The 18,598-nt window shown below is 36.4% G+C and overlaps 1 protein-coding gene across 1 annotated transcript in view; it reads left to right on the forward strand.

Annotated features, from left to right (window-relative positions):
* Nucleotides 1-403: 403 nt before the first annotated feature.
* Nucleotides 404-18,598, forward strand: part of LOC140693668 (uncharacterized) — a 180,228-nt gene continuing 162,033 nt past the window's right edge. The window contains exons 1-2 of the mRNA XM_072957381.1: nucleotides 404-426; nucleotides 1,070-1,318. Coding sequence (XP_072813482.1) covers nucleotides 404-426; nucleotides 1,070-1,318 — 272 coding nt within the window. The remainder of the gene's footprint in view (nucleotides 427-1,069; nucleotides 1,319-18,598) is intronic.

Below are 18,598 nucleotides of genomic sequence, written 5' to 3' on the forward strand. Positions count from 1 at the left end.
AGAGCTATGGCCTTAGAACCGACACTTCCTATATTCAGGGACAAAATCTTGACTTATTCAGAACCCCTATTACATCTCTATAGTCTTGCTGCTAATAGATACTCCATAAATATTTCCTCAGTGAGTAAATCTTTATAGGCCTCAACACTATTAAACAGTTGCCTTAGGGTGCTAGTATCTGAAAAGTTAATTGGAAAAACCTAAAATAATGTATTATATTGAGTTGATTGCTAATTTTATTTTCAAGACAGTACAGAAGGGAACTGGGGGGGAAGAAAATTTGTAGTACATTCCTAAAATTTTGAAAATTGTATGGCTACTGCTAATTGACTGTTATATATTGTGTGAGAATAATAATCACAATGTTTGACAAACTGTAGGTGATGAACACTTTTCAGTCAGAATGTACAAGGCAGTGAACATCAGGTGTGAATACACTGGACTCCAGCAGCTGAATTTCAGACCTGTGTTTAACCACAAGCGTTTGTCACGATCTAAAAGATAAATTCTGTCTGTTACAATGTGATCAATTTTAAAGTTAAGTTTATTTTCCCATTTCATATTAAGTTTGTACTCACGGTTCTAAATAACATGGTCTCCGCATAGTACACTTTAAATGCAGTTTTCTGTGTAATATACATTGCTTTGATATACAGTGACATTAAAGTCATTTCCTTTCTAAGTTTGATTATGTCAGTATGATTTTTACTTGGCAATATTGTGAAAACTATTTTCCTAGCTTTTAATGTGTACACAATATATGTTTATAAATTAGCAATAAAAGTAATTTAGGCAAGCTTCTAATTATTGAAGGTCAAAGAAATACTATTATCTAAAAATTTATGTGGTTTTCTAAAAATTATGGAAATTTCTTACTGGCCTATTTACTTAGATATTTAAAATAGCACAGTGAAATATAAATTATATATATATATATATTGAATTTGATAGATACATTACTCTTAACACCATTCTTTCCTAAAGTAAAAAAAAATTCATGTATCATTTCAAAGAAACACAGTAGAAACCGAAATGTACAGGAATTAAAATTTTTATTTCAAATTCGTAGCAAACAAAAATTGAAGCAACTGCGTTATTTGGTAGACAAGCTACCACCAGGCGGCGCAGCTGATCCCCCAGCCAGGAGTGGCCGCGCGCTCCCGCTCGCGGGCGCCGCGCTGGGTAACTGGGAGCCGTATCACTGCCCTCTGCGCCTGGGCTGGCCGCCGTGGGGCGCCAGCTACGGGCTCGAGTCGGGGCTGGTTTTCTCGCCGGCCATCGGGGAAGGCCGCTGGAGAGAGGGGAGGGAGGACAGGGGGTGGGAGCGGCAGGAGGGCAGCCGGAGAGCAGGGCGAGGAGGCGGTAAGGGGAGGGAAGGGGGAGGGGAGAGTAGGGGAGGGGCCTCGCGAAGCTGGGGCCAGGCCGGGAGGGGTGCTGGCAGGGTTGGGACCGAGAAAGTAACTCCAGGACGAGACCAGAGCGCCCCGCGCCGTGGGCACAGGCGGCGTGGCTGTGCCCGAGGCCGCTCCGCCGCTCCCGCACCAACGTAAGCCCGGCGCGGGCGCCACCGTTCAGCGATGCGCACTCCTGTCCCTAACGTGGCTGCGACGCCCAGAAAGTCGCCCAGCCGGGATTCGGACCTGGGCAGGGGCGGCGGGACACGCGGTGCGGGGACATCCAGCATCTAGGCCTGGCGTGGAAGGGAGGACTGCCCACGTGGCCGGCCCTGGCCCCACGTAGACCCTCTCCAGGCAGGTTGGGGCCTCAGGTCCTGGCACGCGGGCCCCAGTGCAGGGCTGGCGAGTGTCCGGGGTCAGAGCCTGGCTCCCGGAGCTGGGGCTTTGGGCTGTCCGAATCAGAGAGAGAAAAGGTCTCCAGCGGGAAGTATGTGCGCCCTCTGACGCCCACGCGTGAGTCCGAATTGGAGTGGAAGGGGCTGGGGCTCTGCTGGTCGTGCTAAGCGTGCGGGGTCTAGAGACCCAGGGTGGCAGCTGCGAGATGGGAACGCCCCGCGGTAACCCCGTTGCCCGCGGGCATCCCCAGATCTGGACCGCGCATCGCATACACTCGCAAACAGCCCCCTCCCCCGGAGCTGAAGCGTGTTTCCCTCCCTCGTCCCCCACCCCTGACTGCAGAAAGATAAGCTTCAAATTTGCACTCCGTGTCTTAAATGTGCCTGAAGGTATTTAACTGCACGAGTGAATAACAGCATTAGTTTCAACTTCGTTTTAATCCCTGCAACAATAAACTTTGAGAACAACAACAAAAGAAAACTAAAACCAAAACTATGAAAATTCTATGTGACAATATTATTTGTTGGTACATGTAATTAGTTAGATTAATTATATTTTATTTCACTTAAGGAAACAATACTGTAAAAAATTTCTATTAACATGCGCAATAAAAATACATATAAATATCACTCACTTTTACAGAACTATTATTCAAAGTGTTTTACATTTGCAGAGTCAGACTAGCCATGAAGCTGATGGAATTTGTTTCCGAGCACCTCATTTGTACAAGCCTTTCCAGGGACCTGAAAATAGTCCTAGAATGTGTTTATATGGGCAGTTATTTTTGTTACATTTAGAAATATAATTATAATTGTGATTTTTTTTCTTATTGCAGTTAATATTTTAGTTTGTCACTGATATTTATAATTTGTCTTCTATTTCTTAAATAAAGCCGCTTCAAAAAGGAGGGGCTTTAAAATTTAAAGGGTCATATAGCCTTGAGCTGTATTAGTTAGCTATATGAATGCACTGCATTAATTTGTTTAATTAATATGACAATATGCTTTACACACAAAGAAACAGGACAGGAAAGTTAAGGAACTTCTCTATGAAGGCTGTTTAGTTAATGATATAATATTCAAAACAAGGCCGTCTGGCTCTTGAGTCCCTGTTCTGAAAGTCCACGCTTATAGACAGATATTAACACAGATGGAAATCCAGACTCTGTCATATATGTATGCAGTATGGCTTAATTTATGTAAAATTCCAAACAGGCAAAAATAAATGGCATGTTTTACAGATACATACATTTACATTAAAAATACAAAGACTAGCAAGGAACTGGTTAACATAGGACCCATGGTAGGAGTTACCTCTAGAGAAAAAGGAGAATTTAGTGGGGAGGAGCCTCCAAGGGCTTCAAGTGTCTTTGCCATCGTATATTTTTAAATGATTATCAGAGTATTATTTTACTTTAAGTCATATGTAGCTAATAGATACCCTCATGTGTGCAATACGTATAAAAAATTCAATAAAAAGTTGTCAAATATTTCAAAGTACATAGGTTCCCCTAAGTATATGTAGAAAATCCCAAATCTCTTTCTTTTTACTTTAAATAGACAGGAACTGTATTTTTTAATTTAATGGAATAAAAATAATACATTTAGATTTTAAGCTATATTTTGGCATATTTCAAAGGAGAACACATCTTTATTTTGGTTTCATCATGAAATATTAATAACATAATAACCAAAAGTACCTGGAATCTTGGTAACCATGAATAATTAGTGATTTAATCACATGTATTACCAAGACCTGGTTCCATCTAAGGATAGACACATGGAAAGAGTGTCATACTTATCAGACCATAAGAAGAAGCTGGGAAATCTGCAAAATCACACTGCTGCTGAACCCATCAGAGTGCTGAATTTGAAGGGATATCATCAGGGTAAAATTTGAGGAATGCTGGCATGAGCCTCCAGACAGACAAGACACTGGCAATCCCTCACCTCTCCCAGAGCACTGGAAGTGTTAGGTAGTTAGATAAGCAGGGGCACGAGGCAGACAGGTGGAGGAGAGGGAGGATGGTCCGGAAGATGGTGGCATGCCTGATTCCAGCATAAAGGGACTTTACTTCTTTTAAGTGAGTGCCAGCAAGAAACCAGTTAGAGCTAAAAGGCTGGAACTGCATGGTAGTGACAAGAACCTAACCGGACAAGACCCAGTGCTCATTGTAATATAATTAGTATTGAGGTTCAGGCCCCTCCGTGGGTTTTTCTGTGTTCATCATGGATAAGGGCATTCACAAAACGGGACAAACATGACTGATCACTCCAGGGGCAAGAGCCATCAATCAATCAAAAGACCACCTCTAAGTGAGGGTACAAGAGAAGGGAGCAAGGACCATTGCTGTCTGCACTTGGATCAGCCTGCCTCCTGTTCTTGGAGGGGTACTTCACCTTTCCTAATAAAATATTTCACTGCACAATGCATTCATCTCCCATGTGAATTCTTATCTTTCAGGTAAGTCAAGAACTGGGGCCTATTCTTTCCCCCTTTTAGGGTAACAGAAGGAGACAAGGTGGCCATGCAAACAGATACAAAAGTATCAAATAACTCCTTAATGAACTGCTCAAAGCTGAGCACTCCCAGTTGGGAGAGTGTGGAGTCCTGGGAACACAGATGGTTGCAGCCCCTTCTCCATGGACCTCACTGTTTGCTTGTGAAAAAGCCTGGGGGCAGGAAAGAGTGGAGAAAACATCCCTCAGCTGGTGTGTTCCTGTTGCCCTGGAATGGCACTGCTGAGGGAGAAAACAATTCTTACCTGGATGCTTTCCCCAGTGGAATAACGTCTTAAGATGCTGAAAATAAAGGGCAGTAAATCCTGTCACTTTCAGCAGGTGAAAACTCAGAGTTTGATTAATGGAGACAGGCAGACATCCTCCTTGTTTCAGAAAATTAAAGATTTTTTTTACCATGGAATGCTGAGCAGGATCACCAAGGAAACTTGGCTCCAAAGACTCAGAGACATGTGAGCTACCTATGACTGATACTAAATGAGGAAAATGTGGAAAGCCTCTTTGTTCCTCACCATCTGGAGTAACCAGGACAAAGAAACAAGCAACAGCAGACCAACCCCCAGCAGAGGGATAAGAGCACACAGGGACCAAGATGCAGGGTCACAGGGAACATCTACAACTGAAGGTGGACCAAGCACATTCCAGAATAAAACTCAGATTGTCTGTCAGTCTAGCTCCCATCCTAACCACAAGGTGACACTGAAGGAACCTGAGGTTAGCCATGCATGGCAGGTAATTGAAACAACCAGCAAAACAGAAACACAGCTCAGCTCCCCAAGAAAGCCTAGCAGGAAAAGAGGCGTGCCTATTTCCAGCCTTAAACATTATTTACTTAGGCTTCTGACCCCCTACATGGAATATGTAGATTTAAAATAAAAGTTATGAGACCTATGAAATTGAAAGAAAAAAATCCACTGTTGAAAGATAAAACAAATAATAGAAGTGAAAATCAGACAGGGGATATAAAATCACTATGATTAATACATCAGAATTTCCAGTGAAAAGACTTGAAGCTATTCATGAATAGATGGGTCATTTCAGCAGAGAAATGGAAACAATAAGAAAATGTCAAAGAGCAGGCTAGGAATAAATTTAAACACATGCCCAGCGAAGGAGATGAAGAACGTCTTTGACAGGCTCATCAGTAGGCCTGACACATTCAAGGAGAGCCTTGGTGGACTTGAATATAGGTCAACAGACATTACTCAAATGAAAACAAAAGAGGAAATTCTTGGAAAATTTTAATAATTTAAATTTAAAAGAACAGAGTATCCAAGAGATGTAGGCCTATCAGTCTGAAATATATTTAATTGAAGTCCCAGAAGGAAAAAGAAAGTAAAAGAATGAGGAAAAAAATATTGCAAAATGAATGGTCAAGAATTTTCAACAAATAATGAATTAAAAAACAACCTAGAAATAAATTCATACTGCTAAAGGCCAAAGATGAAGGGAAGCATTAAACTCTGTCAGAGAAAATACATGATCATCTTTAGGAAATGGGGTGTCTCCCAGGTGTTTGAGGCCAGGTGGAACCAGAATAAAGATATCAACGTGCCTAAAAAAATTATGTATAATTTAGAGGAGTGAATGATCTGCAAAAGGGGTTAAGAGAAATCAGAGTAGGGAGGTAACAAGGTCAGTTATACAGTGTAAAGTATGCTTTTCCTGGCTAGAAGTTGGATCACCCAGTCATATATAGTGTACAAATCAATGAATCAACTAATTAACTGTATGAACATACATAAATAACAAATAAATACAACTTAAAATTATATTCTGATGCTATTATATATCCAAATGATAAAACAAAATATGTCTCGGTATTTGTACTCAAATAATATACATTTCTGATGATTTTTTTAATGTAAGTATAGTCAGTTTACAATGTATCAATTTCTGGTGTACAGCATAATATTTCAATCAGGCATATAAATACATATATCCCTTTTCATACTATTTTTTATTATAGGTCACTGAAAAATATTGAACATAGTTTCCTGTGCTAAACAGTATAAGCTTGTTGTTTATCTATCTTATACATAGTAGTGTCAGCAAATCTCAAACTCCCAATTTATTCCTTCCCACTCCCTTTTGATTTGCTTTTCAATAACATTTGCTTCTTTCTTTCAATGTAATTTCAGTAATTATGTTTCCAAAATCTTAGGTTGATTTTAATATTCTACTAAGTTGAGCTTAATATTCATTGACAGATATTTTAAAGTTCATAGTTTAAACTGACAAATATTACTATGCAAAGTGCACTCAACTTTACTACTGTGAATCATGTCTTGAATCAGAAGAGCTCTGGGACCCTGAATGAAGCAACCACATCAGTCAAGCACTAATCCAGAGGCAGGAACCATGTGGTACCTTGAATGTGGACATTTTAATTAAAAGTATTAACTATAACAGGGAATCATCTACTAAAGTGTAAAGGGTCCTATAAAAAAATCTAGGAATAACAGATAAAAGAACAACCAGATCTCCTAGAGATGAGTTCATGTACTACAGGGAAAGACACATTTCCTGAAGTGTGGAGAACACCCAGACCTCTTTTTAGATGGTGGGTATATCTATGGCTCATGAGAGAGTGGAGAAGTTCACCGAGGCCACAAGCCTCCCAGGGAGTACAGGAAGAAATTTTTAATAGGAGGTACCCTGCTGGAAAATCCCCACTAAGAAGCCACTGTGGAGTTGCTGGAAAAATCTACCCCCAAGGAATATCCTGAGCTTCTTATAAGTCAGGTACTTCTGGAGTCAAGGGACTGGAGGAGCTATGCCCTCTGCTGAGCTTGGAAGTTGACATGGTGCAGGAGCCTGCCTAGGAAAACAGAGCAGACTTGGAAGAGAAACACCTTTCTTACTCTATTGTCTCTCTGGTACTCTCTACTAACAAAGCATGCCATCTGCCACAGGAGAAACATCTACAGGGTCCAGATATATTATTTCACAGCAGTCATTTAAGAGTGGTTTGCAGCAGAGAGGCAATGCACTGATAACAAGTATACTACATTTTAATGTCTCCCAAGAAAAATGCATCTGGAAAAAAAACACTGTCAGCCATCTGGTCTAGTGTGAGCCACACATTTTGCACTACATGCACTTGCTATTCTAAGTATTTGCCAATAATAAGGGGAAAGAAAGAGACAACAGAGAGAAAACATTCAAAAGCATCCCAGAGATGGTTATGTCAGTGCTTTCAATTTGTGAAATCTCATCAAGCTGTAAAGTTAAGTTTTATGCACTTGCCTTATCATTTTCATATTTCAATAAAGACTTTTAAAGTAAGGCATATATGTGGCAAAGTTTAATTTCTGATTACGTAGCACTCCATAGAATTCATATATTTAGCTCTATTGGCACATGGATTTCTTTATATTTCAATTGCCAATTCAATTGCAATGACTCTGAATTGAACATAATTGTATTTCCAGGCTCTCAATAAAGATTTTTTTTTAAATTGAAGTATGAGTGTATTTTGGAAGGAATGATTTGTCAATCATGCAAAATATGTGTTTTCTTTGACTTCTTAGAGGTTCCTAGGTTGCCTCTAACTGAAAGTTATAGCCATTATAAATGCGATCAGGAAGCTAGTAATTATTGTATGGTAATTGCTTTATGGTAAAAAACCAAATGACCCTCATTTCATTCACTAAGTTCTTTTATTTTGAACTGAAGTATTTTTGACTTACAATATATTAGTTCAGGTGTACAGCATGGAAATTATGTATTTTTATAGATTATACTGCATACAAAGCTATTGTAAAATAGTGACTCTTTTCCTTTTGCTATCCATTAGGTCTTTTTGTATCTTGTTTTATGCATAGTAGCTTGTATTCCATAATCCTTTATATTAGCTTTGCCCCGCCCCACACCCCTCTCTCCTGAAAACCAACAGTCCGTTCTCTGTATCTGTGAGTCTGTTTCTGCTTTGTTATATCTCTTCCATTATTACCGTTGTTGTTATTATTATTATTATTATTATTATTATTACTATTATTATTATTATTATTACTGTCTTCACCATTCAATGGAGAATCAGTCCCTGTCTTAGAAGACATGTCTTCAACATTGTTATTAACAAGTGAATCACCTTTTGTGGTAGGCTAATTTCATTCATGGTCTCATTAATTCTTTTCTAAATCCTGTCATTTTCTTTGTAATTTTCTGCTCTTCCCTTTGACAATGGGCTTTTCTACGTCTCAAGCTCTGGTCAAAACAATGTTAACAAGTGTGATATAAGCTGAAAATTCATTGAAGATAGAAGAGTGCACTTTTGCTTGTCCTGTTCATGACATGACTTACTCTCTCTTGAATCCTCACCATCAACCTGAGAATGAGCTGAGACTAGCTTCCTGGCAGCTAAGAGACCGCATCAAGCAGGGTTGTCGCCCCAGCTAAAGCCAGCCAAGTCTGATCAGTTCACTACTAACCCATAAGCTTATTATACAGGAGAGAGAACCTTTAGCAATGTCAGTCCAACTCAATTCAGAATAGCAAGACCTCCAAACTGAATCAAAACCTTGCAAAAAATAACAGGTAGATGTAAAATTTAAGTCACTAAATTTTGATATGTCATGGGAAAATATCGACATAGCATAACTTTTCACTTCTGACAGAAGGTTTCTCTCTCACTCAATATTTTAAAATTAAAAAAAATGTTTTTTATTTCCTTAGGAAATATTATTCATAGGACACCTCTTGAGTTTTATGCATTAACAAGGAATTAAGAACCAGAAAAAGCAGTGATATTCTTACATGAGATGGTCATGTGAATTTATTATAGTTAGAAAACATTTTTCTTCATACTAGCAAGAGAAATTGTGAATCTAAATTTCACTATAACTAAGATACAGAATATTATGTACTATGAACTTGTAGGGTTCCTTGGGAAGAGTTAAAAATTTAAAGTTAAAATCTACAAGTGTTGAGTCCACCAAATGAGAGAATTGATTAGAAAATAATAATGGTTTTTATTAATTACTTTTGGACCTAGAGATGATCATATTATCTGAAGTCAGAGAAAATCAAATATCATATTATATGCTGAATCTAAAAATGATACAAATGAACATATTTACAAAACTGAACCAGACTTAGAGACATAGAAAAACAAACTATGGTTACAAAAGGGAAAAAGGCAGCGGAGGGCTAAATTAGGAGTCTGGGATCAACAGACACACAAGGTATAGCACAGGGAACTCTATTCAATCTCTTGTAATTACCAATAATGGGAAGGAGTCTGAAAAATTATATATATATATATACTAAATCACTATGCTTTACAATTGAAATTAACACAATATTGTAAATCAACTATACCTTAATTTAAAAAAATATAATAAAGCCAGCAATCTCTCAGTGCTGGTCATTGGCAAAACAAAAACAAACAAAAAACCAAAAAAGACAATACTGGTGATCTGATTCCCTCATTAAGAGATGTTGCAAGAGTTAAGTGAATTTTTTTTCAAAATTATTTAGAAATATTTTACAATAAAAAAGTGATAATTGAATAAGTGTAGGCTTAATCATTGTTACACCAAGTGTGCATCAACCCATAGGTTATTAAAAAAACAGAGCAAATTTAATGACTGACAATTAGGGCAATAATGATGAACAGCTGCCCAAACCAAACTGTCCCAAGTCCTGAATCATTGTGAAAACTCAGGGAAACAACCTGTGACTTGATGAATAGCCAATAAATATAATTTATGTGAGAAATGCATTACTATATTTTATGAAGATTTGTGTGTGTGTGTCACTCGGTGATGCCACATGTTGGGCTCAGCTGTGATTCATGGGTCAAGAGAGAATGGGGAGCATTATTCTGTTAATAGCACACACAACAGCTAAAACATATATCGTATTCCAAAACAATGACCCTTTGTTTTTATTTTTATACTGTCTGTCTGTTTTGGAGATAAGAATAAACAAGAATTTTAAAAACGAAGAGCACTAAAAACATTCTCTAAGACTATTTTTTTGAGAAATGTTTGTTGAGCACCTCTTCTTTACCAGCTACTATGAGTCACAGGCAAAGACTGTCTAACTCTCCTTGCAGAAGTTGGATGGGAAGAAATAATATCCTTTTAACTAATCACAAAGAAAAAGTTATAATTGATGTTGAGGACCTGAAAAAAGCCATCTGATTCTTCTTCTACTTCTAGTCTTATGTAATTTCAACTCTCCAATTTTATGTTTGCTTATATAGCTAAGAAGATATTTACAGTATTCTTGAATGATGATTATTTATCATCTCTAAATGTTTTTTCTTTTGACCTATCCTTTCTGCTTCTTTGAGCTACATTGGATGACATTATCTACCCACATGTGCACAATAATTTTCCCATGAAAATGAAGCTTCTTAGAGAAAATCTATTGTTGCTTGGGTTAACTTTACAGCACTTCAGATCCAATTATTTATTTAGGCCATTAAGTGTTTGAAAAAGAAAGACTTAGATTTGAAACCCAATTTGGTCACTGACTGGTTTCAAGAAATTGGAGAAAATTATTTCCTATCTCTCTCAGCTTTAATTTCCATATGTACAAAATTGGAATTAAAACATTTGCTCACTTTATCCCACAGATAGGTGTAAGAAGAACATGAAATGCAGTTTCAGAAAGAACTTAGTTAATTACAATGAAACGTGAAGCATACTCCCTTAATGATAAGGAATTAAAAGTTCGTACATTGACATATCTGATTTCTCATGCATTGGAAATTTCTAAATGGGAATAATCCTGTTAGGGTTGTAAGGGTGAATGTTTTATAATTAATTCTAGCCATTCATTCCAATATCACATCCCTGTATTCTTTGTGAGGTTGGTAAATTTAAGATGTTCTGGGTTCCCTTATAAGTGAAGCTGCATATTCTTGCTTTCTCAGGGAAGGACTACATTTCTAAGGGTCTCTTTCATTTTGGCTGTGAGGGATCAGACAGCTTCATTGTTCAGATGATAGCTTAACATTCAGAGAAAAATAGGAAGGCAAAGAATAACTGGAAATCAAACTATTTTCACAATTTGGAAAATTTATGCACATTTCTCAAATCACGAAAAATCATACAGTAAAAAGTCATGACTATAAATCTTAAAAAAGTAATCTTGTGGGTTTCTAGACTTTATATTATATTGCCTTTCTAGGAAATCATTACTACATATCACTAAAAAATATTTCATACCTTAGGTTAATAGTTATAAGGGGGGACACATATGGTACAATAAAAGAAAATGCCATGAGTGATCATTTTTCTGAGAGTTTTAAATTTTATATCCAAAAAGAATATCTGATTGCCTCTCCACTTTTATCTCCTGCCACCAGGCTTGGCCCAGAGAGGCCTCATCTAGACCCTCCAGCAGCCCAGGATATTTCGTATCTTGTAGTCCACATATTTGTCACCTGGGATACACTTTTCAGAATATCTCCTACGTATCCTTGAGACATTATGTCTTTTCTGGGATAACATAAATTAGGTCCCCTTTGTAAAATCTATCACTCGACATGTTGTTAAATAATAATAATAATAATCAGAAAAGTCCTGTGTTTGTGGTGAACATGAAGTTGTAACATTCTGCTGAATACAATACTCACTGTTATATTTTTATAGTTGTATAATGGGTATATTTTTGCTGAATATCTTTCAGGTTAAGAAATATTATGTTGCTTTAATTTCCTTAAATCAAATCACTTGTATATTAACACCTCTTCCTTATGTGGTGAGAAATATTTATTCTATTCAGCCCAGTTACTCAATGGGGAGATGTTCCCTCCTCACTGGCATTTTTATATTTGACCCTTGGGGACTTTCACTGGCTGGTATGTTAGACAATGCACTCCCCTACACACACACTCTCTCCCTGACATGATCTATTCAGCACATAATCTTGGGTCTCTGCTCATTTTGAAAGCATCCAAACTAGTTGGCTAATGTCCTGTCACTACTATCATTCACATAGACAGAATTGAGGTTGTCAGGCTCCAAGCCAAAAACCTATGTCTAATATAAGTCCAACTATAGGCAATTGCAAAGTATTTACTTGAGGAAACTCACAAGGGAAAGCTGCTCAGCCCACCCAGACTCAGTGCCCAGCCAATGAATTGCAGTCTCAGAACCCAAGGCCCCTAGTCATGCATGCCTTTACACTTACCTCATTTCCTGGCCCAGGCCCTCCTCTTGGAGGCTTCATCATCAGGGTCTTACTGCAGGGGAGACTCTCAGGCACCTCTGCCAAGTTAACCTTATCAGGGGCCCTTGAAAATATTTTTCTCCATGCTATCCTTGCCCTTACCCTTTGGCTCCCCACAGACCTCAGGCTCAATGTGACAGGAGCATTTGGTTTGGGGGCTCCTTGGAAATTAAGACAAATATTTTCACTGATCCACCTGACCATTGTCTTGGGCAATATCCTGGGGGAAAGTGAACCGCCATGGGAACTGGCACTTTCTCCTGTTTAACCTCTAACTGTGTCATCTCAGCAAGTGATAGAAGGCTTTACTGTTACATTCATCTGGCCTTTTGTCTTGATCAACTACTTCAACATCTGACAGCTTATCTCTCTTTAGCTCAGAAGGCTCTGGGTAAGGCCCAGAGATGGGGCACAGCAACAAATGATGCACAGCAACAAATGAAGTGTGTAGTAATAGAGCCAGAGCTTAGGAAAATACTCTATGAACATCATCATTTTCGGCCATACAGCTGTTTTTCATTTATACCCTTTTTGCCTTTACACATTTTGGAATACTGTAATTCTAAAATTTGAATATTAAAATTAGTTTCTAACCATTGTCCTTTTAAGTCCAGAATAGCCACAATTCCCAGGACACAATGCTTCTCTGACTTTGAGGAGGGTTACCACGGTCTCTCACTCTTTGCTCTGTAGGATACAGTTATAAGAATAAAATAGAAATTAACATTTATTAAACAATCCTGTCAAATGTGTGATAGGAAAATATTCTTTCTGTGTTATCCTTCCAAGACTTAATCTCTCCTGTATCTTAAGTCAATTGCTCTCTTTCTGAGTCACACCTGCTTCTCTTTCCTGTGTGTTTAATATTTATGCTAGTGGGTTTTTGACAGCATTATCTCTTATGATCTTCATCTCCCCTCTACTCCTCTTCTCTTTCCTTTTTTTTTTGGGTTTTGTGTTTTGCAGTTGTACTTATTTGTTTGTTTGTTTGTTTGTTTGTTTATGCATGCATGCTTTCTGATGGAAAGGATAGTTCACCAACTTCTGGCCACTCTGCACTGTTACATATTGTGAGAAGTTAATGACAATACAATGGGGAAATGGAGAATGTGCACACAATCAGAAAAGTGAATCTTGCATCACTCTTGTTGTCATGCTTTATTCCATTTGACACTATAATTTTTATATTCTGGAATTTGCCATGCATCAGTGTTTCATGCAGATTGATTGGGTGGGAGCAGTACAGGGAAAGAGACACCATTTGTACCCTTGAATCATACAGCATGGTTCCTTGACTCTGTTGAGAAATTCCAGATTTTTTAAAAATATAAATATTTTTCCCTAAGGGAAAAACTAGATTTTAAAAGGAATAAAATCAGAAGAATATATGTCCTATGGAAAACATGACTGGCAGCTTCAGGTTTAAAACAAGAAAGAAAAGAATATTGTAGAACAAAATATATGGTTATCCATATTATTTTCTAAAACTGAGTTTCATACATGTTTCTATTTATTTACAATCCCCAAGTTTGAAATGGAGAATAAAACTAGTCTCTTAAAATATTAATTCTCAAATTGTTTTTTAATATTTTAAAGAAGAAAACATTTTGAGTTTATTCCTTTAATAAACTTACAACAATTAATTTTTGAATGTCTTAAAAATAGCTTTTTAATGCATCTGAAACTATATACAACATCAGATATGTTATTAGAATCTGATAGCATAATATCAATAGATGAGAAATTGCATCTGCAACCCTTCTTGTCTACCTTTATGAGTATGGAAATGAGATACTGTCAAATATCTCTTTTCAATTATCCATTTTCAAATATCCATTGTCAATTGCTCAAACTTTTGATATTTTCTGGGGGTTTTTGACTTGTAATAAATCACAATTGTATCAGATCCAAATTTTTTAAAAAGCAACTTCCTTAGAAAAAAGTGTTCCCAAATTTATATTATAACCAAATAAATTAAACTGACTTTTTTACCTTTGATGTAGGGCTGCTCTCATAGGGTATGATGTCCCTTTGGAGAATTACTGAGGAACAACACTGATAGAAATTGAATACTGTTTGGAAGAAATCTGTGAGAATCAGATTGTAAGAGGACAATAAAACATGTTTTACTGCTGCATTATTCAGTAACCGTTTGGTTAAAAGTGACATTGATTCAAACTAGTTTAAGCCATAAAAGATTACTTATCAGTCCATACCTTGAGAAGGATAGATACTGTGATAAGGGAAATAAGAATTACCATGGTTCTTAGTGAACTGAAAAAAAAATTAATGAGAGACAGATAGTGTGATGTAAGCAAGATGTTTATTAGTAAATTAAAAGGTACTAAAAGAGAGTACACTCCTGACAATTGGGAGCAGGCCAACCGAGAGGAAAAGTGCTTATTTCAGGTGAGAATGGATTCCAGGCTTCAAATATGTCACTAGCAACTTGTATCATTTTCTGCATCTCGTTTCTGACTTCTTTCTGAGACACCCTCTCTTAATTTTTATGACTGATGCTCATAGAGTTCCAGTTTAACAAAGAACTTATTTTTCAGGACCTCACATGTAGAGAGAACCCCCTTTCCAAATTCCACCTGGAAAATCCATATATGTCTACTTCTACCACACAGAAAAAGAATCAATCAAGATAAATCAAATTAATCAAGCAATCCCAATTCTGTCTTGCTTAACTTAAACCACATAATCATCCTTAAACCAATTGCAATCTGTGGAAGTTACATTCTAACAGAAATGTTGGTCTCTGTGTTTTGCAGTGACTGCTTCTTGACAAATTATCCAAACTTTAGTTGTGAAAATTCATTTTGCTTTTTGGTTCTCTGGGTCAGTGATTCAGACAGGGAATGATGGGGAAGACTTTCTGCTTCACTTGACATCTGCCAGGGCATCTCAGAGGCAGGGGTCTGAAGTAATCTGAAGTCTCTCTCACTCATATGTCTGCAGATTGAAGTTAGAGGGAGTTGGACAGATTAGGGACAGAATAGACAGGAATCCTATGGCATCTCTCTCTTACTCCATGTGGTCTCATCACCTGACCTCAGTATGATGCTTAGGGTAATCAGGCTTTTAATGTGTCAGCTCAAAAGTTCCAGAACAAGAGATCCAGGTGGAAGGAAGTTGCATTTCCTTTTTCTTAGAGTCAGAATTTATACAATGTAACTTCTGACACATTATATTCATTAGAAGTGAGTCAATAAACCAGTCCATATTCCAAAGACTCACATATCTTGTGACAATTTGAGAACATGTTTGAAACAACCTCAATGTGCCTTATTTCAGGAGTGGTAAATGACACATTTTAATAGAAATTCCCACAAAGTAGAAGAATAGATAACAAAAAAAAAAGGGGGGGTGTATATGTTTGTTACAACCATGTAAGAAATAAATACATAATAATAACAATCAATTTTAGTTTTAATAGCCCAATATGCTATAGATATTATCTAATTAATTATAATTTGCTATTACAGGTCTAATAAAGTTAACAATTATTTATATCATCTCTGAATTATCACTAAGCCTTTTTCATTGTTAGACATTTTAATCAATCTTTCTATTTATGAGTATTAATTTTCATTTTTCTATCAATTGGTTAAAATAGATCTTTATGAATTTTTTTTTAGGCAAAGTAAATAGGTTCAAATTCTTCTTGAGTCCTGTTTACTTTAAGTGGATTTTATCTTGAAAAGGAATATCTGATCATAAGCTTTTATTTTCAACATTAAACTATGGATGATGCTGTGAGTTTGTTTTTTCTTCTATCATTTTGTGTTTCAAAAGAAAATGTGAGGAATATGAGTTTGTTTATATGCTATTTTTAGTATGAAGCTAACCTTTATCTTTGACTTTTCTGTTATATATTTTATGGGATGAAGTTCCTTCGTCTCTCCTCTTTGTTTACATGTAGGTGTCTTAAGAATTATATTACATGTAACATAGTGAGCATTTCATTACACATGCAATGATTTTTAAATATTTTTATTTGTCTAGAAAACATATCCACACTATAATTTTGGCTACAACTTCTTCCCTTTTTGTTCTGTTCTATCAGTAATCACCTGTAATCTGCATTTTAGAATCACCAGTTTACAGCTTCTACAGATACTTGCATCTTTTTTCTGTTAATTTCATCTTGTCCTGTGAATTCAGGGAAACCTTTTCAAATTGTTCCCCATGTCACTTAATCAATAACATTCTTCTGAGAATTCAAAACAATTTCCCAAACATTTTCCAAATTATGGAATAGATCATTTTCAGAATTAATATCCTCCTTTAAGTGTTCTGTATTTTGTTCAAAATATTTGATTCTGTACTATACTTTCACGGCTCACAAGTTGTTAATAACTATGTTTTTCTTTTAATATCATTTGAATTGTAATCCTTCCAACATTGTTTATCAAGAGGTGGGTTATGTTAACTTGATCTCTATTCTTCTGAGAGTGCCACACCATCTTGAATAATGTAATTTATAGAAAGTTTTGAAATTGGGAAATGTGAGTCTTCTACCTTTGTTTATCTTTTCCATTTTCGTGGTATCCTGGGCCCTTGAATTTCCATATCAATTTTACAGTCAGTTTATCAATTTCTGTGAAAAAGTTTGGTAGAATTTCAATAGGGAATTCACTGAATCTTAATCAGTCTGGAAACTACTGATGCTTCAAATATATTGTTTGCTAATTTATGAATATGTTATCCCTTTCCACTTATGTAAGTTTATCTTAATTCCTTTAAAAGAGGTTTTACAGTTTTCAGAGTACAAGTCTTGTAGTTCTTTTGATAAATAGATTTTAAACATTTTATTCTTTTATATGCAAGATCATAAATGTATGGAATTTGTCCACTGCTATTGTATAGAATTTCAAATAATATTTTATACTGATTTGATATCCAACAATCTTGCTAAACTCATTTGTTACTTCTAATTGTGTTTCAGTGTGTGTGAAATCCTTTGTAATTTCTGTATCCACTCACATGTCATCTATAAGTATGTGGAAACATTTTTATATTTGGCAAGGCATAACTCATGTTTTCCTTTAGTTCATGAAACATGATTTACATTAGTTCTTGGGAGATATTTGTAGAAGTTGATATAAAGTCTTTGTAAAGTGTATCCCACATCTAAGTTTTCTCAGGGACAGTTTCTTTACTCTTTTTTTCCCTATTGTGTAACACAGTTTTGTGATTCTTTGCATGTCTCATAAACTTGTTCTTTTTTTAAAAAAAAACTGAACATTTAAAGTAATATAATGTGGCAATTGTGGAAAAAAGATTTTTGTTCTTACTGCTTCTTTTTTGGTACATTTCCTGAACAAATCTATAAAGTCTGTGTTCTATATCACTTGTCAGCAGAACTATCTCTTTTGTTAGCTTAGCGGTCACTTAATAACTTCACACATTTTACTTAAATGTGATATTCCAATAAGTCTCCTGGATATTGCTGAGGGGTTTTATGTGCATGTTAGACACATCTTTAATGCTCCTTCAGTTTACAGCTATGCTTCATCTCTCACTTTGGAGTTTCAATAACAGCCAGCAGTGAGATATTAAGACCTTCTCAGTTCCTCCTGGGCTTAAAAACTGCCCAATACATGACCTTCCACATTCTCAGGAATATATCAGAGCTATTTAAAACCCCCATGGATGTCCTATTTTACAATTTTTCCTTTTAAGTCTTTTGGTCTTCTTCCCATTTGCCCCAGTTGTTGTTATTGTCTCAAGCAGTTTTGGTACTAAACAATTATGGCTGATGATTTTTAACATGTGTCCTGGGGTAAAAATTTCCACTCTACATTCTGACTCATATCAAATAAAAAGCAGCTATTGAATTTGGGCTCACAGGGGGCTGCCATGCCAAATAATAATAAAATATCTGTAGGAATGAGGCTCTATGGGGTAGTCCAAATCTATTCTACCCTATTGGGACACCAACTTCAGGAAGTGCTTCATATTTGTTTATATTTAAATAGATACAGAAAAGTACTTAAAGAATATTATCCTATTAATGCAGTGAACAGAGGGTAGCTATTTTAAGATTGTAAATCATATATAACTTTCTGTAAAAGTTAAATGTGCTAGAAA

This window comes from Vicugna pacos, unplaced genomic scaffold (assembly GCF_048564905.1).
Source record: "Vicugna pacos unplaced genomic scaffold, VicPac4 scaffold_20, whole genome shotgun sequence".
NCBI classification, from domain to species: domain Eukaryota; kingdom Metazoa; phylum Chordata; class Mammalia; order Artiodactyla; family Camelidae; genus Vicugna; species Vicugna pacos.